This window comes from Haemorhous mexicanus, chromosome 2, assembly GCF_027477595.1.
Source record: "Haemorhous mexicanus isolate bHaeMex1 chromosome 2, bHaeMex1.pri, whole genome shotgun sequence".
NCBI classification, from domain to species: Eukaryota; Metazoa; Chordata; class Aves; order Passeriformes; family Fringillidae; genus Haemorhous; species Haemorhous mexicanus.
Window position 1 is genome coordinate 35,137,508 of NC_082342.1, and position 23,181 is coordinate 35,160,688.

The following is a 23,181-nucleotide window of genomic DNA, read 5'->3' on the forward strand; positions in this document are numbered from 1 at the left end:
TCTGTCCCCTCCTTGGACATCAGTTTGCACTGAGAGGTTCTACTTCCTTTGTTTCCAAGACACTGCAACATCCTGAGTTTTCAGAAAGGTCTTTATCACCCAGACCTGAGCATCTTCTCATGATCAGAGTGAGCTGGAGAAGCATGCTTAACCTGGAAAGTCTTTCTTCCCTAGGCTGTGTCCGTGACTAGAATGGAATATGAAAGGTTGCTTTAATGTCATTTCCAGCTCAGGAAATATTAGAAAGTGCACAAAAGAGGCTGTTCTGGCTACATGTCAAAATTTAGCATCCCAGACTTTCAGGAAGAAGGCAAACTCTTGGGTAGTTTTTTTGGGCCAAAGCTGCAGGCAGATCCCCTGTGTGGAAGCAAAGCTCTGCATGCCATGGTTAGGTGGGTTGCCACTCCATCTGTTCTTTGCAGACCACCATGGTTTGAACAGAAACCATTAACAGACCCTTTCTTGACTTAGCTCTGTAGTACTGGCTGTGAGGGCCAACTGGGAGCAACCTGTCCCTGAATCTGTAAGGTGCAAGCGGTGCCTGTGGTGTGGTGGCCACACCAAGGCCAACTCACCAGGTAGGAGTGGTAGCCATCGTTCATGGACTCGACTGACTGCACAGCGCTGCCGCCCCCGTGCTGGGGGTACTCGTACGTCTCACAAGAAGAAGCTGCAACACAACCACAAATTCATGTGTCCCACCACAACTGATAACAAAAAGGAGTCCCTGAAAACAATATCCAGGCACTGGTAGGGCAGTATCTATTCTTGTTGATTGAGATGCTGGTGAGAAGATGTGGTCTTTAGCTTGTCACAGGCTCTCTGCTATGCTCCTTCCCAATTAGAATCTCTCTGATGCACCAGCACAACTGCACGTGCTGTGCAGACCTAACCCTGTTCTGCTGAAGTGCTGCAAAATCCCAGGGGTAAAGGTGTCAGATAAGGCAGATCATGGTGATAAAACTGGGTTAAGGAGGAAGCTCTGTTAGAGCTTGCTCAGTAAATGTAAAGGCTGGCAGCCTCCAGTAAGGGGAGGATGGGTGCAAAGCTCTTAGACCAGTCTGTTTACTGCTGAGCATGAATCTGATCTCAGCCTAAGTGTGGGCATTTAGGTAGGGGGAGATGGGAGAGGCATTTCAGAGAGCTGTGTGTATAATTTACAGTGCATTTTCTCTCCAGCCACCTTTTCTAAGTTACTTTGCAACTATCTCATCCTAGGCACGAGATTTGGAAAGTGCATGTACACCTACAGCCCACCCATGGCCAATGGCAATCGTGGCTTTTGGGGATGTTGGGTTTTGGAGACATGCAAAAACCAAGGTTTTGCTCACCCACCTTTGTGAGCTAAACCAAGGCATACTTCCAAGCTGAAGTATGTTCTGATAAACCCGGTTACGAGTTGAAGTAAAGGTGAGCTAAAAAATGGACGAAATCACAAAAATCTGACAAAGGGCTGCATAAGCAAGCAGATTTGGGGTTTTGGTTTAAGGTACAACACAACCAAGAGCCAGCTGAGCAGCTCTGGTGGGTAGAACTTTGCGGATGCCTCTCCATGCCTGCTGAATACAAAAAACAGGGCCAGATCCTGGCTGAGCAGAGTTTCTCCGTGTTCTGGCTGATGCCACATGCACCCCAGCCCTACCACAACCTAGTGGGACTGATCCGCCCACAGCTGCTGGAAAGCACAAAGCCACCCCCAGGTCCCCACCTCCAAATTCACCTCGGTGCAGTCTGCTGTTCTCCACTGCTGGCAGAGTGTTTCTCCGGGGAATGGTGGCTGCCATGGGGGTGAGACCTAAATTTTCACCAGGCTGGGGCCGCTGGGGTGGGCTGCCCCACCGTGGCTCTGTCTGGCCAGGCTTCGGGGGCCGTGGGGGTGGTGCAGCGGGTGAGTCGCTGGCGGCCACAGCCAGAGCATTGTGGTTCTTGTCCAGTGTAAATGTCCTGGGGATCTGGTAGATGGAGAGTGGGGTGGCAGGGATGTCATAGGAGTCCGTGGAGAGCTCCCCAAACTCCTTGCATAGGGTGTTGTTGGGAGTCTTGTAGGTGTAGACCTCCTCATTATCAGTTTCGGAGCTGGTGAGGCTTGACTTGGGGTGGGTGTAGGAGCCAAAGGAGCGCGGGAGGTCGTAGGCACTGTCCCTGAACTCCGAGTTGTGCCTGCTGGGTTTTGGCAGGCTGTAAAAGCCGTGGAGCTGCCCACCAACGCCGTTCATGCAGTGCCCGTTGCCCTGCGAGAGCTTCTGCACCGCCGTGTCGCTCCGCATGAAGAAGGCAGACCTGGTGGCTTGGGAGAAGCTGGCACTCCTGCAGAGGGAGAGGAGAAAGGGGCTGGAATGGGGGGAGAGCCGGTTCTGGGTGCAGAGAGCTCTGCTCCCTCTGTCTGTCACCTTACTGACCTGCACTGCCCAGCCCCAGAGCAATGAGAACACCTCAGACCCCTCCAAACATGCCCACAAGCCACTTAATCCTGAAACACCCTCAAAATGCCTCTGTCATAGGCAAGAGGTACATGCACCTAGCTCCATGACAGGGCCATAGGCAAGAATTAGCCTTTTATCCTGCCATAAATTGCTCCAAAAGGGCAACTTTCACACCAGAAGACAACATCCCAGGGCACAGCTGCAAAGCGCCAATCTGCCAGCATTGCCACCACGCCTCGACCACTCATCCGCAGTTCAGGAGGGAGATTTCATCTCACCTCTGCCTTGAAAATGTGTGAAGGCCTGAAAAAATTCCTGATGGGGATTATTTCAAGGTCTGCAGCCATGTCATCATCCTGCCCTCTTGCAGGACAAGCATTGGGGATGTAATAGAAGCCCCCAGCTGGGATCTGCGGTTTGCAGCCCTGATGCGCACAGGGGGAGGAATGAACCTCAAGGCTAATTTCAGATTTATAAAAGCCCTGGAGTTGTCCAGGGTGAGCAGGGCAGTGTGGTCACTAGATCCATGCCTTGGTAATGATTCCTCGATTTACACGCGGTCATGCCTGGGGACTCGTCAGAACAGGGGCCAAGCACAGAGATCTCAGGCCTCTAACAGCTGCTGGTTAGCCACTGCTCCTCTGCTCATCCCCCTCAAGGTATCACCTCCTGTTTTATCCCTGCTTAATCTCTCACATGGATCAGGCTTTTGGGGATCACACTCTCCCAGTCAGAAAGGGCTCAGCCAGCCCCATGTAAACACCCCCCACAGAAGAAAGTTCTGCGCTGTATCAATCACTGTGGTGAGAAAAAGTGAAATGGTTATGGGGAGAGTTTCCAGTTGTGGAAAATCACTGGGAAAGTGTCAGTCCTTTGGAAAAGGTGGGAGATGCTGGTTTACACTGCTCTGGTGTGGATGATGCTCTGCAGGGACAACAGGGACTCTGTTTCACGGAGCCAGCACGAGATGGCGCTCAGAAATAGGGCTTATTTAGGGGAAAAAGTGATGCTCTGATAAGACAAATGAATCCCTGCCACCTTTGGACCTCAGCCCACCCAGAAGTGGTTTGCATTTGTCAGGGTATTTTTGGTCGACGACTTGAAACATCTCATGGGTTAATTATTCTGCATTGCCTGCCAATTAGCTACTATTACCCTCATTTTATGGATGAGTAAAGTAAGAGCTCCAGAGCAGAAAGGGGAGGGATTCCCAGCAGTCCTGCAGCCTGACCTGCTGCTCTGGGCATTGATCAGAGCATTATTTCTGGCCCAGCTGCAGAAGTTACCACTGGCCAGTTTGTTTCTGCTCACCAAAGCATCCGTGCTTGCTCCCTTCTCCTCCAGATCCCAGCCCCGTTCAGGTTCTCAGAGGGTGGCTTTTAGGTATCCTCACAGCTGGAGTGTGAGAGCACCATTTTTTTTAAACACTGTTCCATTAACTCTATTTGACGTTAATTTTTCTGAGCCTTTTTCCATTGTTGTTTTCTGACTAGGGAAAGTCAGCTGCAGCAGGGAAGCCCAGTGGAGGCTGCAGCCTGAGCCCTGTACTCACTCCACGCCAGCTGGGCTCCGACTGTCTCTCCCTCCCTCCCTCCTCGCCCGCTCCCGCGAGCCAAAACTCTTCACGTCAAAAAAACTCCTCGCTATTTAAGGCAACCGGCTGGGTCTGGAGGCGGGGATTGTCGCTGGCGCAGAAATCCCACACCGTGCACCAGCAGCTGCCACAAGGGGTGAACGGCAGGGTGCCGCAAACCCTGCCCATCCCTTTGTTTGTCCTTTTTCTGGTTAAGGGCCGGAATTATGGCCCTGCCTGCAGGATCACAAAGTGGTTAAGGTTGGAAGGGACCTGTAGAAGTCATCTGGTCTAAACCCTTCCTCAAGCAGGGCAACCTAGGGCTGTGGCAGGACTGTGCCCAGACAGCTTCTGAATATCTTCAAGGATGTGGACTCCTAAACTTCTCTGGGCTACCTCTGCTAGTGGTCAGTCACACTCACAATGTTCAGATGGGCTCTCCTGTGTTTAAGTTTGTGCCCATGGCCTCAGGTCCCTGGCACTGGGCATCGCTGACAAGAGCCTGGCTCTATCCCCTTTGCACCGTCCCTGCTGGGGAGATAGCCCAGAAACTTTTCATAGGCCAGCTGAACAGCTCCAGCTCTCTCAGCCTTTCCATTTAAGAAGGATGCTCCAGGCCCCTCAGCAATTTCATGCCCCTTTGAACTGGACCCAGGATTGACCCCTGGGGTACTGCTAGGGGTCAATGTGAGCTGATGGCATCTTCCCATTGTCATAACCATGTAATGAGACTGATGCTGGAAAATAAAACAGCTCAAGGCATGTTCCTCAGCAGTCCCGTCCCGTTTGTGATGTGCACATAGCCCCCGGCCGGTGATACCGCTGACCACCACCCTCTGGGTCTGGCCTTTCAGTCAGTTTTTAACACCACCTGAAATGCCAGGAAAGCTGGGAGTTTGTGAGGTCACCACTCTGACCTCCTCCCAACCACGCTGAAATGAGACCATCATTCAGGACTTTGCCCAGATGCGTTTTGCAAACCTCCAAGGATGGAGGTGGGGTGAGCCACTCACACCCAGCCCTCCCCTCAGCTGTCCCCGAGTGGGTGCGCCACAATACCTCGCATTTTCTGACTTTCTGCTCATACACTGGTGCAGGAAAAGGTAGTCCTGGGGGGCACTGGCAGACAGGGTGCTCTGGAGGTGGCTGGCAGGTGAGTCGAAGGTGAACAGGGTGGGCTGGCTGGAGTGGGAGGGCGCTGAGGACTTGCGCTCTCGCAGCAGGTGGTGGCTGGCACTGCTGAGCTCTGCCGGGGAGGAGCGCGGGCCGTGGTTCATGGAGGCAATGCTCCTCAGGGCATCTGTGCAGGGAAGAAACACACCTGTGAGTGTCAGATGCAGCTACCCCACATCCCCTGCTCCCAGGGTTTTCCTTACGTAAACGCTCTGGCATTATGGAGGTCAGTGTGGTTGGCTAATGGCTCCAAGGGATCCTCTCAGCTTCTCTACTCAGAGCACGTGCAACTACAGGTACCATGAATGGAAATAAATATTTATTATATTTTATCATAACCCACATTTCCTAGTTTTATAAGACTTTGTCACATGCTTAGTGGCTTGCTGGGATGCCTGCAGGATGTCAGTCTATTTCGTGGGGAGCTCAGTGGGTTGTTAAAACCTGATTGAAAAGAGAGGAGCTTTCACACTGCAGTGAGATGTGATTTAAGTCACCTCCATCCCTCTGTGTTAGGGCATCACTGCTATCCCTTTACACTAGGGTTAACTGAGGAATAGGGTGGGAATCTAGATGGACATAATGACAGCAAAGATGAAAAATATTCTCATGTTTCCTAATTCTGTATTGATTTTGTGATCTCAAGAGAGTTGCTGCTGTTTTCTGTGAATTTAAAGGGATGCAGACCTAAGATGTGACTCTTAGTGTCTGCTCCCCCTACTCAAGGAGAAACAGATTTTAAAATATTAAATTAATTTCAATGAAGAATATCCCAGAGGTCAGGAATAATCACCCAGCTACTCCAGCCCTCTAATAAGTGTGCTTCATTAATTCAAACCACAGATGAATTTTTGCAGCCAAGCTGTAAATCCCCATAAAATAAAAAAACCCAAACAAAAACAAAACAAAAAAAGCCAAAGCAAAACCAAAACACCCAGGAAACCCACAAGCTGAAGAATATTTTGGAAATGCTGATCCATCTCTGGTTGCAGAAGACCACACAGAAGACCATTCATGCACTCCTGACATGTGAAAACCACTCACTGTGGCTCGCAGAAGTCACACTTCATATAGTAAATGTGATTTACATTTATTTGGTGCTGATACAAAACACAGAAAAAACCCAAACCCCAACAAAAAGGGGAAATCCATACATTTTCTAGCCACCACTAATTGTGGGATTGATCTCAGGTTTCCCTGACATGATGGTCGCCAGCTCTTCAAATTTGACTTCAGGCACCCCTGCTCCAACACAAGGATGAGCAACTTTTTATAGATTACCAACCTCTTTTTTTTCCATTCCTCCCCTCAAATTCCAGACCCTACCAGAAATTTTGCACATGACTCCTTCATGCTACAGGGAAATTAGTTCTCTACAAAGTGGCTGTAGTGGCTCAGACAAGGAGAAGCTCCACACAGGGCGATTTTTCACCAACTTCTGAATCATGTCAAGATACAAAATCTATCTGTCTGCTGCTCATTCACAGCTGCTACATTTTTTCCCTGGTGTTACTGCAAACTTCACCCAGTGCACAAAAAGCACATTAATAAAAGCCAAAGAGCCTGGCTTGACTGTGTTGTTTGGTTTGTGCTAAACACAGAAAGGATCAATATTTAACATTGACATTAATGGTGGGGGATGACAGCTTAAAACTCTGATTCTTGTCTTTTTTGCATGGGCATTAAAGATCCCCTGGGGCTCTTCATGGGAGTAAATGGCCATCTCAGTGTCCCCGGACAAAACAGTGTCTTGACCCTCATTCTTATTAAATATTTATCCCATAGCAGTGCAGAATGATCCCCATTGGAAAAGGAGTCTTGAGAGCTATGCAAATTCCAAAGCGAGTGCTTTGAGATCAACCAGGATGAGAGATCCCAAACCCACACTGCCATCAAAAACAGGGGTGCTGCACCCAAAGTGCCCCTCAGGAGCCCCATCTTGCCACCTCCCAAATCAGCACCAAGAATTGCCCATGGCACTGTGCTTTAGCCAAGACTCTTTGGGCATGGTGAGGATGACAGGTTGGTGTTGTGCTCCCCTCCCAGCAGGAAGGTCACCTCTGGGGACAACTGTGAACTGCACGGCGTTGAGGTCCCTCCAACAGCTCTGAGCTGTCCTCTCTCACTATCCCTGCAGGCTCTGCACTTGCCATTGCATCAAAATATCATGGCAAGGCAAAATACACCCAGGAGTTAGAAATAACACTGATTTATTTGTGCCAACTCAGCCTGAGGGGAGAGATGGAGCTGCACAGAGGAGACAGTCCCAGCAACACCCCGGGGCACAGCAACTTCCAAGGGTAACACTTCAGGGAGCCCTGGCATTCTGCACTGCCAGGAGACCTTAATCTTTCCCCAAAAATCAGTCTGATTTGGGGAAACCGCAGAACACAGTGCAAAAGATGCACTCATTGAAATGAGGATTAATTACTCCATGGTTACTCCAACCACATAAATGAAAATGGGGGATGAAGGGGGGCAGGAGGCAATGCCTGGTAAAAGCATGTCACTTCCCTGGGGAAAGCCGCTCTATTGGCATCCTCATCGATTTTCAAAATGAATTCCCAGCTTGCTTCCCACAGCGACCCGGCCACTGAGAGCATTAGTGGGAGCCAATTCAGGACTCACGTACTCCATTAGGTCTGTGAGATGAACTCCATAATAGTAGGTGAGAGATGGATTGCTTTGCAGGGCTGGGAGGGTATTGCAAGAGCTGGGAAGATAAATCCTGTTGAAGGAGACTGCCAAGATTGGTCTGGATTTTTTATGTTGTGAGGTTTTTTGGCACCAGAATAAAGGACAGCTCATGTGTCCAGGTCACACGCTGACAGCGGGTCCTGCTGGAGGGCAGGAAAGGGGCAAGAAAGGAAATCATGGCAGAAAAATAGTATTTGAAGAGTAGCACACGCCAAGGGAAAAATCAGAACACCATATCACGTTAAATGCAGACAGATCCCCATGAGGGTAAGGCACAGAGGATGAATACGAGACAGAGATCCCAAAGCCACTTCAACTTGCCATGCTGCAGCACCCAGCTGCCAAGAAATGAGGACAAACACTCCTTTCCCACATCCCTGCAGTGCTCTTAGAGAATAATCTCCATGGGATCCCATCTGGATGCCTCCAGGCAGTGGTCCCACCCGCATCATGACCAAAGATACTCAACTCGAGCTCTCCACAAGCCAAAAAGAATGATGATTCTCAATCCCTCATGGCCATCCACCCTGGGGCCATGGATAAACCCAGGCCCCTCCATCATTTAACAGCATAGATGTTACGCTCTAATCCTTTGGCTTGATGTTGATATCTTGAGTTTATGTTGAGGGAATGTATCAAGTACAGCCAAGGAGGGATAAGATCCTGTGCAGTTCCTACTGCCATTCCCAGGGGGGACAGAGTTAAAGTTATGTAGTGGGGCCATGTGGGAAGTGTCATCTTAACCCCATGTCTCCTGGCCAGTTCTCCTCCGAGTTTGGGGAATTGGACTCTCACGGTCTGGAAAAGGCAGTGTTGGACGCCCACAAGTTAAAACCCAATGTCAGCAGCATGATTTACACAAGTACATCTTGCTGGGCTCAGGCTGCAGCTCTGCAGCTGTTGCACTGGTCCCTGCAAGAAGCCAGCAGCTCTGTGGGGACAAACCAGCACAGCCCTGCAATTCCCCATGAAGTCAGTGGCCTTTGGCTGAAGGCTTGGAACACACTAGTCCAGGTTAAGATATACCTTTTTGTCCATGTGTTACAGCAAAGTGAGGAAAAAACCTTGGAAATCCATCCTCAAAGCAAAAATCCACAACTGTGAGCACAGCCAGCAATGGGATGGACTAGGCTGGGAGCCAGGAATTTTTTATGAATGTTTTCAATCCCCCAAAGCGGTAATTCCCTCCTTGTTGACAGTTCTGAATTCCCTTGCTCAGAGCACTCGACTACTGCTATGTGCACACAGCTTCACACAGTGTTCCTGGGCTTATCTGAACAAAATAATAACTCAGCCTCCTTTGGAAACTGCTGCTCTGAATGTCCTTTTCCACCAGAGCCACAACGTCATCTTTCCCTGCCTGAAGGCAGAGGCTGGGACTGCAACTCCCTGTATCTTCGCATGATGCTGTGGATAAATCCCTGTGCTCCTGTTGATTGCAGCAAAGGTGCCAGGCTTGCATGGCATCCCTGAGTGGCACAAAATTCCCATGATCCCCAACACCAAACTGGCAAGGACTGGTCCAAGAGCTCCACAGATAAGAGCTCCTCAGACCTGCTCTGGCCACGAAGTGCCTCGGACCACACCGCTGACTTTGTGCCAGTTAAAACTTGTGGCAAATGAGACTTTCTTTATCAAGGGAATAGCAGAAATCTACTACAAATAATCCCCAGGATGGCACAGAGCAGATCATGCTCATGCACCATCGTCTTCCTCACCCTTTGGAGCTGTTCCATCATTTATTAGAGAAAAGAGGGGGAACTTTCATCATGGGAATCTCCCTGCACCCCCACTTTTGTTGCCAGCTCTCTCCTCATGCACAAATACCAAGAAATAATTAAAACAAGATAAACAACCCTACCAAAACAAGCTATCCACATGCTTCTCCTGGCAGGAAGAGAACAAACAACATGTCCAGTGGATGAGTCAACACACCACAGTGCTGCCAAGAGGCCCTGGGATGCCATGAGGATGAGCCTGGCACCCGAGGAAGGTTTATTTCCTGAGCTTCCCCTATTGCCTCCAAGCTGGATGGCATTTGGAAAAACTGTTGTCAATCTGAGGATGAACTGGCAGATCACTAAAGGTTTTCTCCAACAGGTTGGCAGGACACAGCATCTGATCTGGATAATTTCCCCTCTCCTTCAAAATGGAGAGCTGTGTGCATGGACACAGGCACCCCAATTCTTTTCACTGCCTGAATTTTGGGTGCCAAGCAGGGGCAGTTGAGCTTCCTAAAAGTGAGGATAGGGCACAGCTTAATCCCTGTAGAGCTGTAGAGCAGAAAGATAACAGTGACATAGGGCTTTTGAGCTTTTCCTTTCCAGTTTCTGATGGTCATTTCCACTTGCTTTGGGAAACTGGTCAGGACAGACTGGCCAAGGGAAAGGAGAAGCATCCCCCCTTTACAGACAAGGACCTGCTGCACAGAGGGCTGAGAGCATGGTTTCAGTTACACAATTTCACTCTTCTAATTGATACTTAGCCTATGCTAGTTTCCTTAGGTTTTCTCTATAGAGAACAGTGAAATCTCCCAATTATTTAAGCATTTGACACAGGATAGGGAGAATTACCCAATAAAAAGTTATGGGAGAGACAGTGAGAAAAGATGACAATAAATAAACTGCCTTTCTTCATTAGTATCAGTGCTGTGCTTGCATTTGTATGAAACAACTGAAAAATATTGGCAAAGTAAGAGAGCATTTGCTTTGAAGAAGCATGGGAAACAGGGGAAAATATCACAGAGTGAGAGAGAGAAGAGAAGGAAAGGAACCTGACCTCAAAGCCTTATATAGCTCACTTATTTTAACAGTAATCAATTCTTTGAAAGATGAAGGGGCAGAAGGGAGAGAGACGGAAACAGAAACAATGCAATGCTTCTCCCTGGAGAACATAGGTTTGCTTCTGCAAGATGAGGCTGTGCCCCAGATCCCATCCCTGCCCTGGGAAATACCTGCTGGTGACAGCAACCATCTCTGTTCCATATCAACATGTCCTGGACATGGCAGCTACCACCTGAAGAGCAAATCTGCCATTTGATGGTGGAGCTCAGCACTCATATCAATACTTGGAAGTCTAACACTTGGCCAGACTGGGATGCCTGGTGTGCACCTATTTATTTTTGTTATAAGGGCCTCAGTGCTTTGAGATAAAAGCAGATGGAGGTGGATGCTCACAAACGTGGCTTATGTGTGCCCTTGAGCATCCCATGTGGGACACCCTCACCTGAGAGTCCTGGAGTGGGACAGTGACCCACAGCTAGGGAGGAAGGACAGTCCCAGGGTGGCAGCACAGGCTGGGCTGAGCCTTGTTTGCTGCATGGAACTAACCTCGTCTTGCTCTGCTTCATGGATCATCATTTCTGATATTACAAAACCAATCTGCTGAGGGGATGCCAAACCCATCTGATTAAATGGCATAAAGAAAAGGCTGGAACAGAGGAAAAGGGCAAAGATGATGTGGTGTAACTGTAAAAAACACAAAGTCCTCTCAAGGTGGGTATTTTTGCTTATTTGTCAGGCTAAGTATATAAGGTGGCAAACCCAAGGCAATGGGGATGTGTAGAATTAGCTGCTTTCTGTCTGTGGGTGGCACATGTGATTCTGGCAGATGCCAGGGGCATCCTTATCAAGTCTGTCTGGAGGTACAAGCAGTCTGTGGAGGCCAGTGCTGCAGGACAGGGTTCAAGCTGTTGAAAATTAAGAGCTATAGAAAGAAGTGACACATTTATATGAGAAAAACATTTTTTTCCCCCCAGAGGCAGGCTCATGATGGCCCAGGATCAAACCAGCTCTCTTACTCTGTGACATGAAGCTCTGGCATCCTGTTTGGGAGGATTGCACTGGATATTATTATTGGTTATTATAATTAGTTATTACTATTTATGATGATGATGACTAATGATTTTGGCACCTCCTAACCCAGTTTTCCCTTGGAAATCACACTAGAGCAGTCTCACCCAAGCACTGCAGTCCAACACGTCATCAAATGTCCAGAAGCTGATGAACCACTGACTTCCACTAGCCCAGGAAAAACTTACTTTTAGGTCCTGAACAAATTTTTCCTCATCCTCTTATCATCCACTGCAAGCAGTATGTGGGAACCTCTCCTTGCCTGAGCAAATATGAGTGCACGCCTCACTTAGCAGGGATGGAGGAGAAAGAATGAATCCTGGTCTAATCCCTGGCAGGGCTTCTTAACAGCCCGCTTTAAATTTTATAGCCCTTTTTATAGACAGTGGGAGTGGAGTCTTTAATGTTCCAGGAGAGCAGAGAAAAACTTTCACTAGGAGAAAATGTGAACCCATTTTACTTATGCATGATTTAGGACCATTTCTATTCAAGGCAGAGCACGAGAGGCCCAAATATTTGCACTTTGTATTACAGAAGAACTGCCATTCCCGGCTCTTTACCGAAATAATTTATTTCGATCTCACCATACCTTGGGGGAAGAAACATTACACCTCCCAGTTTGTTGGGGAGTCAATAAAACAGCAACACTGTTATGGGTCTGCTCTACCATTGCTCAGCAAGGCAAGGCTTGGGGAAAAAAAGAGCACCCTCAAATTTCTCCTCTCAGAGCCCCCTTCCTCATGGGTGCATTTGCACTCATGCATACGACCTAACTGCAGGAGTTTGACTCTGTTTTTCTCTCCTCTATATAAGATTAATGTTATTTTTGCTCTGTGGGTGGTGTTTTAGCTGATGAGTTAAAAGGAAAGGGAGGTGGGAGCTGCAGTGCAGGGGTAAAGGGTGAAGATGAGGACAGGTGGCTGCACTAGAGCTCCACATTTCTCACACAGCTTCAGGTGAGCCCGTCATGCCCAGCCCTGCAAAAATCCAGAGAGGAGACAGAAGAAGTCATTACCCCTCATGGACACAACATTGTGTCCCTGAAGCAGCCACAAAGCAGCCCAGAAGTCAACACAAGCAAGAATCAGTCCAGCTCCAGAAAACATGCTCATCAGGGTGGAAAATGAAACTTGCTGGGTTTTTTTCGTTGCTGGAAGTAAGCCTCCCTTTTTCATCTCTGCAGCATTTTCTCTCAAAACAAGCCTAGCTGCAACAGTTTTCCATGTGTTTTTTTTTCGTTTGTTTGCTTTCTTGTTCTTTTTTTTTTTTTTTATTTAGGGGCATGGCCATACCCTGCCCGCACACTGGGATCATCTGAAGAATTCCTGAAGGTAATGCCATTCTTAAGATATTAGAGGGCAAAATGCAAGAAGCAAAAATCTGTATAAGCAATGGGAGGATTGCATCTTGCCCAGCCACTCTCTTGATGTGTTCTGCAACACCAGCACTCCAGGAAAAATGCAGACAGCTCAAAAAGCCATCCTGGATTTTTCTCTCCATCATTAAAAACCCGAGTCCTGCCCATTAGACTGTCTATTAACAGTGCTCAGTGGAAGCAGAGAAAGAAAAGGTCCTTTCCAGCAAGCTATTCACATTGCACGAGGTTAAAAATGCCTGTGACCCCCAAAGCTTTATGCATTCAGAAATCAGGAGTTCACATGCAGTAAAGGTCTTCAGTATCAGTTAAAGCCCAGAGGTTTTTTCTCTTCCTCTTCTTTTAAGATGCAATGATGGCAAAAGGACTTGGAATTTATTCCCTACACATCGCCATAATCAAATAATATGCTAATGCTATTAGCATGGGACCTTGCATGGCAAATGACTTAGACTCATATTCTCTTTCGAAATACTAGAGTTTCATTTAAATTGGTCTCCACAGCAACCAGAAATGAACTGGAATAACGTCGGATGGAAATTTTCATGCCTGGGCACGGTGGACAAGGAATTTTGTATCAGGGATTGAGGGGAAAGCCATGAAAACAGCCTGATCCCACCAGGTTTGGTGGGCTTGTACTGGTCAGTTCTTTCCTAAATAGTCAAGTGATGACAAATACAAGGACAAAATTGACCTGCACGTCCAGGAGGACCTCAAAGCATCCTGATGAAAAAAAGATGAGAAGACATGATGTGGCTCACGTAGAGTGAACTCTGAGAAGCTTTTCTTGGTCCTCCTCCCCACAAATGCTTTCTAAGTGGCCTCAGGGCAGACACATGTGACAACTGTTTTCATGGATCCTGAATCATTTCTTGTCTGCCAAACTCAAACCTGGCTGTTTGAAACTGGTCTGAGAGAACCAAGTTTCTCTTCATGGGCCACGCTCCTGTATCTCAGGGCTGTACAAGCACAGACCAGGAAGAAAGTGTTTGTTACTGGCTTCCCTCTGTTACAACAGGAAATGCTGCTTCTTCCTTTATCTCAGCTGCTCACAGTTTCTCCATGGTAAGCACTGTCTCCCATGAGGATCCAGGATGAAAAGGACTTGCAGCATTCTCTGACCTGTGCCCAGCAGCAGATCACATGGTTCTCTTCCATTGAAAACACTCCCCAAACCCATTTGAAAATGAGCTGAGCTTTGCAATGCCATGGCTGAAAAGCTGCTGGTTAGAAATTAGCTCTAATTTCCCAGAAAGTGTTTTCCCAGATGCTGTACTCATCTTTCCTGCACTTGTTTCACTCTGTGGTAACCATTACATCAGCAGGCATGGTGTGATCCTCATCCTGGCTGGGGCTTCTAGACATTCCCCTAATCATAAAAGGAGTATTAGCAATGTGTCCCACAAAAATGTCTTTGAAAGCATTGTCAAAAAGTGGGAAGCATCTTGCTTGAGAACGGCTGAGAGTTCAGGTAATTAAAAGCAAACAACTCTGACCAGTCTTTCGATTCTGCTTGTAATTATCTGGGTTCTGGTGGGTGTTAAAACATCTGTACTGGTTTGGCAGGGACTGGGGAGCACAGCTTGTGCCAAAGGCAAGAACTGGCGTGGGTTGAAAGCAGTGCAATACTCTGGAGTGGTATTTGCACTCAGAAACACAGGGCTGGCAGCTCCTCCCACGAGTGATTTTGTGTTAGGGTCAGTTCCAGTAGTGCCCCTGTCCCCACATTCCCCATCCACCAAGGCTTGTGCCCCTGCGGGACCACCCCAAGAAAGAGCTGAGGGTGGCTAAAGGAGACGCAGACTGGGCTGGGATCCTCAATCCCACTGGGCTAAACAACCTGATAGACTTTGGTCACTATCAGTTCAGCTCCCTCTTAAGTTCTTGTTTTTCTTTTCCCTGTGCATGAGTGCTTCCACCTGGACACCCTCCATCTCCCCGTCACATCTGGTCATGTACAAGCATCTCCCTGCTGGATATTTCTGCACCAAGAAGCAGAGCAAACTCCCAGCATGGATGTTGCTATTTGAACCCTGTGCACTAAAGCATGGGCTGGTTCTGTGGTTATTTTTAACACACAGCAGCAGCAGAGCTGCGTTTAGTGGAGCAATGGAGCGTAATGTATAGCTTGGTCCTCAGGAGACTGAGGTAAGGCAGATCTATCACAATCTCCTTCATGGTTACAGTTTTGGATTTTGGCATTCCTCACCTGACTCAGGTACAAGACATCCACTGGCATCCAAAGACCAGAGCAAACCATCCCTGCTCTGATTCTTGCTCATGGGTTGGGAACCATCCCATGGGCTTACTCAGCATCTCCTCACCTCCTCTTCCTTGCTCAAACCAGCTCACAGTGCAGCAGGCTCATTTTTAAAAGCCAAAAGCACCAGATGACATTACCCCCCCTTGCAGCTCACCCATCCGTGCACCCACCACAGCTGGAACCAGCACCCAGAGCAAAATCCACATCTTCTTGCCTGGTGCCTCGCCCGGTGCTTCACGCTTGGCTTAGGGCCAGCTGAAAATCTTCTGACATCCTCCAGCTGGAAAATGCCATTTAATCAAAATAGGAGCTTGCCAAGGGATCATTTGAAGCCAGAAATTACAAGAAACCTTCAGAGAATAAAAGTGAATTTTAAGTAAGAGGGGAGAAGGTCAAGGTATTTCAATTCATTCTCATCAGAGCAGATCATTTTTTGGGGGCAGATTGCCCCTCTTCGACTGAAAATCATCATGATGTGCTTTTTAGATGTGAAAGTGCAATTCTTGTTTTTTCCTGAAATTCATTCAAATTCAGAATGAAAAGGTGTGAATCAAAATTGACACTGAAAGAGTATGAAAATGAATACCAGAGGGAGTGAAAACGAAGATGCTGAATTTTCACTGCCTTTGAAAGGGAGTTTGTTTTGGGCTTGTCACCTGCTTCACTTGCTGCAAGAACAGCATTTCCCCAGATTGCTCTGACTCCATATAGGCAACTTCTGAGCACTCCTCCTTCCTCACAGGAATGGGATTTATTTAATTTTTGATTTTAATTACTGATGTGACACATGTCTGAACTTAGTGTATTTGGCTGCTGAGATAGATCTGGGTGAGATCCATCTTCATCCTTCATCTACGGGATGAAAAGTGGAATGGTGACAAATAGACAGTACATTAGACCCATTTTTCTCCAGAGATTCTGGGAAGAATAAGCAAAGACATAATGGCTTTTAGCTACAACCACGGGAATGCAGGGGCTACTGGGACCAGACCAGACTAGAAGCCAGCCTGCTCCGACCTCCCAACTCCAACTGCTCTGGAGACACCTGAGAACTTCACAGGGACCACTCATGTGGCAATTCACCCACAGGGAAAACCCATTTGTGCATCACCTCATCACACATAAACCTGATTACAGCAAATATTTTAACTCATCTAGTATGATGGAGGGCATCCTTGGAGTCATGGCAGTACTAATTCTTTGAGCCACTCTATCTGTAAAACAAACCACTGCATCATACAGCTCTGTGAACACAGGGTCGGCCTTCCCTTCAGATGGTGCCACAAGACACCGCAGCAGTAGCATGTCTTCTCATCACTGAGATGACAGTGCATCTTTTAGTACACAAAGCTCTGTTTGCCCAGGACTTGGACAGCATGGATTTATCTCCATAAAAATGTCACTGGAGGGCAGAGGACAGGGTGGTCCTTCCAACATCGTGCCAAAGAAACTCAAAGTATTTCTGAGCCCGTACTCTTGAGTTCTTCTTAGAGGTAGAAGAAACAGTGGAAGTGAGTTTCTGGAGCATAACAGAAAAAACAATGGGATCTCAGATGCTGAGAAGGAGTTATGGTGATGCCAAAGAGGAGATCTACCAGTATTTCAAAACCATAATAAAACTGTAAAAGCATGAATGAGCTTCAAATGAAAATCACAAATCCACCTCCTTTTCTTAGAATCACGGGGATGAGGAAAAGCCACAAGAGTCAATAAACTGGGATTGAGATACTTAAAAAAAAAAAAAGTAAAGAATTAGGAGACATCATAGTGCTTTCTGGGAAAAACAGTCTTCTGCTCTATCAGGAGTTTTTTTCAGACAAATCTCAAGAGACGAAAGCAGTATTTTCATAGGATCATAGAACACCTTGGGTTGGAAGGGATCTTAAAGACCATGTAATTCCAACTCCACACCATGGGCAGGGACAACTTCCACTAGACCAGGTTGCTCAGAGTCCCATCCAACCTGGCCTTAAACACTGTGGGCATCCGCAGCATCCCTGAGGAACCTGTGCCAGTGCTTTACCACCCTCAAGTAAAATATTTCCTCATAACATGTAGCCTAACTCTCTCCTCTTTAAAACTGTTCCCCTTGTCCTATCCCTGTCTGCCCATGTAAAAAGTCACTCTCCATTTTTTTAATAAGCTCCCTTTTTGTTTTCAGCTGGAAGACCATGTGTTGACCAGGTTTTGACCCTAACACTAATCATCAAAGCAACCATCAAGTAGCAGAAAGATCCATCACAGAATTTATGGATTTCAAGTGGGTATTTGAAAGACTTCATCATGACTCACTGGAGAGCAATATGAACCATCATGGCAAGCCAGCAAAAATAATTATCATCGTAAAGGCTTTATATCAAGGCTCAGTCTGTGCAGAGCACACACGGGCTTGAGGGGAGGGTTTACACACACAGCAATGTCAAACAAGGTGGTGCTTGGCAGGGCAGGTGATCAGCCACGAGATGAAGGTGAGGACGGAGCCACTGGCAGTGCAACAGTCGTTCGCGACACTTTTACAGGTGATGAAGTATTTGCGAGTGCCCAGACACCTGCCTAACACTTCAAAAAGAGGATTCATTGTCAGCTATGGAAAAAAAAATAAATAAAAAAAGCAATTGCAATGAGTCACTCCACTCCAGCTTACTTTCAAAAGCAACGGCACAAGCACAGGGACAGTTTGGCAGTGGAATGATGGAAGGTAATCACACCAAAACTTGGCACAAGCAGCTGTGCTGGCCGGGATGGGATTAAGTCATGTGGAACTGAGAGAGCACATGATGAAATTTTTGAGGTGAAATGTTATTTTCCATTTTAACAAACAGATATAAAGGGTGGCAATCAATCAAAGGTGCAAACCAGTCACATTCCTCAGCATGTGACAAGTAAGTATGAAAGGAAGCTACATGCCCAGTAAGCGTCTGAGATGAGGTTTAGTTTGGATATTAGGAAAAGGTTTTTCACCCACAGGGGTTCAGGGGCAGCTATAGCAGGTCAGGACTGTGTTCAGACAGGTTTTGAGTATCTCCAAGGAAGAAGACTCGGGTTGGTGGGTTTTGCTGGCTTTCTTGGGGGGCTGGACTTCTTTTTTCACACAGCTTTAAGTATTTGCTTCATCCTCTGTGGCTTAAAGTGATTGTAAGCATGGAAAAATGGCAAAGATGGTCCTTGGATATCTTATGGAAACTGTGACTCCCTTCTGTGTCTGAATTCCACCGAGAAGCAGCTGATTGTGGTCAAGTGGGGAACAGAAGAGATAGAGAATATCTAATTTTCCTGGACAGTCTTATTTTTAAACACATTTTTCAGGAGCTGTGGCCAAGTGTCCTTTTAAAGACTATTGCCAGCTTGGAGGGAACAGACACCACCCCTGATGTGCCTCTGGCAGCAAATGGCCACAGACAGGATAGAAGATACCCCAAACACATCTGTATGGTGCTCTAGTGATGAATCCTTCCAAGCAGAGGCTGCCTTTCTGCTCAGTGCTTGTGCAGCACCTGGCACAGCAGAAGGCATGTTTGTTGGCTACATCTACTCTGTGATGGACCCTCAGAGATGTTCTCAGTCTTCCTGGAGGGAGCTGGGTCATGGAAGGAGGGCATTCCTGGATCAGGGGTAAGCCCCACAGCACTAAGTTATTGCCAATATTACAGCTCTGGTATTGTACCACAATAAATAAATCAAAAGTATGTTTGAAGAGCAGGCAGTAATTATAACTGAGGCATAGAAACTGTCTAGGGAAAAAATGCTATCTTTACAGATAAAATCAGTAATAAATGCTACTGCATTCATAAATAAGAATCAGTCTGGAAACAAACCCTGACTGGTGTCACAGAAAGTTCACAGGCATCGACAGCTTCATGTCTCCTTCCTGCTCCATGTGCCTTCTCTTGGAGGCTTTAAAGGCTTCAGAAAGCTTTCCTTTTGCTCAGGCTTGGTTTTAATTGGAAATATAAAGCAATACAAACCAGCAAACAAACAGGCATTGGGGTTTGGGAAATGAGAGTCTAAATCTGTCCTGGCTTTCACCAGGTTTTACAAAGCAGTGCACAGGGCAAATAAAACCACGTCCCTCTCAAAGCTTTGGAGGGAACAATGGGAAATGGATGGAGGGAAGAAACGGGAAAATAGATTTATGTGGCGGGGGGGAGAAGTGCCACATTGTGAAAAACTGCCAGAAAATTATCCTTTTCAAAGGTGATTTTTTTCCCCTTGTCCAGTATGCTTGCACTTGCATTTTGGGGTTCTCTGTCCATTGCATTTGCCAGCCTGCTTCCTACATAAGGCATCACCTGTGCATCTGTGTCCTGCCCTGATGCCTGAGAAACTCTGCAGACACAGATTCACGGCAGCTCCATGAATCCCAAAGTGCATGACTGGGGCACATGGGCTACAACAGTCCCAAGACCCCTCTGGGAAATATAAATGCAGGCAAATCTGACTGTGAGTTTCCTCCTTAGTTGGCTGACACCCAAAAATGCCTCTCTCCCTCCCTCCCTGTCTCCCTTGGTTCTGCTCAGACAGTGTCACTTCACTCCAAGTCCATCAGCTGTTTTTGTTTCCAAGGGCTTTGCATGGTTTTGTTTTCTGATGCTCTGCTGATACCGTCTGCCACACTCATTTTTCCATGGTCAGTAAGTCACCCCAAAAATTCCTCTGTGCCCATTAAACTATAACAGAGCTCATCTGACAGGGCTCATAGCCATATATGCCAATTACAAAACAAAGAATTACGTTAAATGGGTTTCTGATTCTGGGTGCCAAGCCAGCAGACAGCCCTGCCCAGGGCTGAGATGTGAACTCAGCTTGTCAATCTCTGCTAGGAAACCTGTGCTGGAAAGGCTGGGCAATGCTTTTAGTGCTAAAAAAAAGCTCCAACCTCTCAAACTTCACATTTCTTCCTTCTCACCCAGCTCAAATCCCAGCCTCAGCTCAGCTAAACCAGTGGGACTTTGGCCAGGAAAGGGCAGGATTTTCCCCAAAGGCCCCAGTCCTCCAGCTCTGTATTTATCTTCAGAAGAGGCCAGTTGGATACCCTTGAGCTGGGCGCCAGCTGGGAAACAGTCAAGAAGAGCTGGAGTATTTTGACTGTTGGTCCTTTTTGAAAGCTGAGCATAAATTTTTTTTATTGCTGGTTGATGGTTTTATTATTTGCAGCAAGATAAGAGCATTTTTTGCCTGTAAACCTTGTGCTCCCACAAACAGCTGCATCCTCTGCCAGTTCCCATCAGTGCTGTGTATGGTCAAAGGAGGCTTAACAAATACTTATCCTTCCAAATGGACTCTCTGGGATGGCAGAGCTATGGGTTTGCAAACACAAGGCTCACATATCTTCTGGATTTTTTTCAGTTTTACCTCTTCAAAATGTCCACAGTCACAATAAAAACATCTAAATAAGAAAATGCTAAGAATTCCTAAATTTCCAAAACCCAAACTGTGAAGAAAGCCTTGGTCCAAGCATTGCAGATGTCAGAGATTTGATTACATCAGATGTCCTGAAGCCAGAGAACTGGTTTTCTAATCGTGTAGATACCTTAAGACCTTTTCCCTTGCTAAAACCTTCTGCATCCTTGCCTCAGTCCTTTCCTTGGTACCTATATGGGCAGGAAACTTCCTTTGGTATCAAGGACAGTGACCACCGTGGCAGCGCAGTGTTGACTCTGGTCCTGCAATGTTCCTGGGAAGGCAGCATGCTGAAGAGCAGAGTGCAGCAAGAGAAATCAGGTATGGAAGAATGGCAGGGGTTGCTTGTTGTCTGGTGTAAATGAAATCACTGAAGATTTCATTTGATAGCAAAGGCCTTGATAGCAATCCTGAGACAGGTGGGATGAGTTTTAGTAGAAAGTGGATACCTGAGCTCATCAGTCCTACTTCCTTGGGGAACCAAGGGAAAGAAATGGCCATTTTCAGGGTGCAAATGGTTAGCCTCATTCTAGACATCTTTTTTCATTTTCTCCCAAGAAGTGGACAGACTACAACCACCCAAACATGTCTCACTCTTAGCGGCATCAGTTCCCTCTCCAAACTGCCAGGGGAATCACAGCAAGTACACCCTGACCAGCTGGTAAAGATCAGCAAGGATCTCCCCCTGTTTCTGTCCTCTAGGAAGCAAATTCCAGGTCATTAGTGGTGCTCTGCTCTTCAGCAGACTCATCAGTACCACAACTAGCTTATCTCCAGAGAGAAAGAGGGGAAAAAAGGGGGGAAAAGACAGCAGGCAGTTAACTGCTCTCAAGCTGCTCCTTTGTGCCAATACCACTCCATCTCTGGTATTGTTTACACAGAAATAAAAGCTGAACAGTGTCAGATCTTAAAATAACTTGCTGTTTGTGGAGCAGGAAAACCAGGGTCAGGGAAGTTTGGAACAAATTTAAAGTGGCAGGAAGGCTAAGGAATGAACTGTGACTTTGGCAAGAAGGTGCCTGTATGCACCTGAAGTTTAACCATGAGCCTGGTGCAAAGTGAGTTTGGGCTACCAGGTCTCCCCCACCTATTCCAGTGAGATTGGGTCAACCCTGGGGCTGAGATATGACATCTGCATTTCTCCTCCAGAGAAAATCTGCAGCCACAGCTGTTCCCCTTGTTAGGAACACTCAGAACATGGAAGAAAAGGATGAGGGGGATCTGATCTAAATGCCCTTGAGGTGTGCAACCAGTGGATCTAGATGTGACATAGGTGTTTTAAAAGAAGGAGCTCCTTGACACTGAGTGCTGAAAGTATTGATGGGAATGCTGAGGAAGAGGCTGCATCTGTATGTATGGTGGGACAGCAGGTCAGAGCACAGGGCTCAAGGCTCCATATTCCTGTCCCAACACAAGCTACCTCCAAGTCCCAAATGGGGCCAGGGACAGGTCTTTGGGTAGGTGAATAAACATAGGAAGGTGAGACATCTGGAGAGAATCCAACCAGAAATGCCCCATCCATCCCATGGTCAAGCTCAACTCAAACATACTCTTGTTGTACTGTCTGAAGGGACAGACTGGCCTCCATGTGAGCTGATATCCAAGTACAACTCATACCAGAGCTTAAAGATGGAGTCAAGACCAACTGACTTATGGCCACAGAAGCTAAAATGTCAAGTGGTACAAGGGGGAAAAAATTTAAACTGACAGGGGGCAGGTTTAAACTATATATTAGGAAGAAATTCTTTCCTGTGAGGCTGGTGAGGCACTGGCACAGGTTGCACAGAAAAGTTGTCGATGCCCTGTCCCTGGAAGTGTTCCAGGCCAGGCTGGATGGGGCTTAGAGCAACCTGGTCTAGTGGAAGGTGTCCCTGTCCATGGTGAGGGGCTGGAACTGGATGATCTTTAAGGCCACCTCCAACCCAAAGCATTCTATAATTCTAGGAAGTCATGAGGGCACAAGGCTCCACAAGGGGCTGCCTGCTCCATTGCCCTTAGGTGGCAGTGCTGCCTGCAGATCCCAAAACAACACACAGCAGGCCCCGAGTGCTGTCAGGGACACAAGGACACCCCCAAATATCCTTGTCCCCATTTCTCATTCCACATTCCTCAGCCTCTGCACAGTCCCTGGCTGGGCTCTGGGCTTGTAACTCCTCCACGGCACAAGCAGGGAAGGAAGGAGGCATGTGCTAGGCACTATAGCACTATAGCAAGGAAGTCTTGTGTATTTCCCCTCTGCTTTGGTTCTTCCTGGCCATGGGAGAGGCAGTGGTGGCAGGAATGCAGGAACTGTCCCCTTGCACGTGCTCCCTGGTGCCCTGCTCCTGCATGCAGGAATGGGGAACACTGCTGACTTGGGAGTGTTTGGGGGAGAGGTGTGTGGTATACAATGTTCAAACATGGGTTTACTCTAGTCTTGCAGCCCA

At 47.4% G+C, this 23,181-nt stretch overlaps 1 protein-coding gene across 5 annotated transcripts in view; it reads right to left on the minus strand.

Moving 5' to 3' along the window:
• GAB2 (GRB2 associated binding protein 2) overlaps window positions 1-23,181 on the minus strand; it is a 93,513-nt gene that overhangs the window by 12,303 nt on the left and 58,029 nt on the right. For 3 of the 5 annotated variants that reach the window (XR_009485319.1, XM_059838443.1, XM_059838442.1), the window contains exons 3-5: window positions 5,056-5,296; window positions 1,709-2,307; window positions 576-670 (exon numbers count right to left, since the gene is read on the minus strand). Coding sequence is in view for 4 of the 5 variants with exons in the window: in XM_059838443.1 (XP_059694426.1) it covers window positions 576-670; window positions 1,709-2,307; window positions 5,056-5,296 (935 nt within the window). In the remaining variant the exon portion in view is untranslated. The remainder of the gene's footprint in view (window positions 1-575; window positions 671-1,708; window positions 2,308-5,055; window positions 5,297-23,181) is intronic. The other 2 variants (XM_059838445.1, XM_059838444.1) reach the window with 1 other exon arrangement.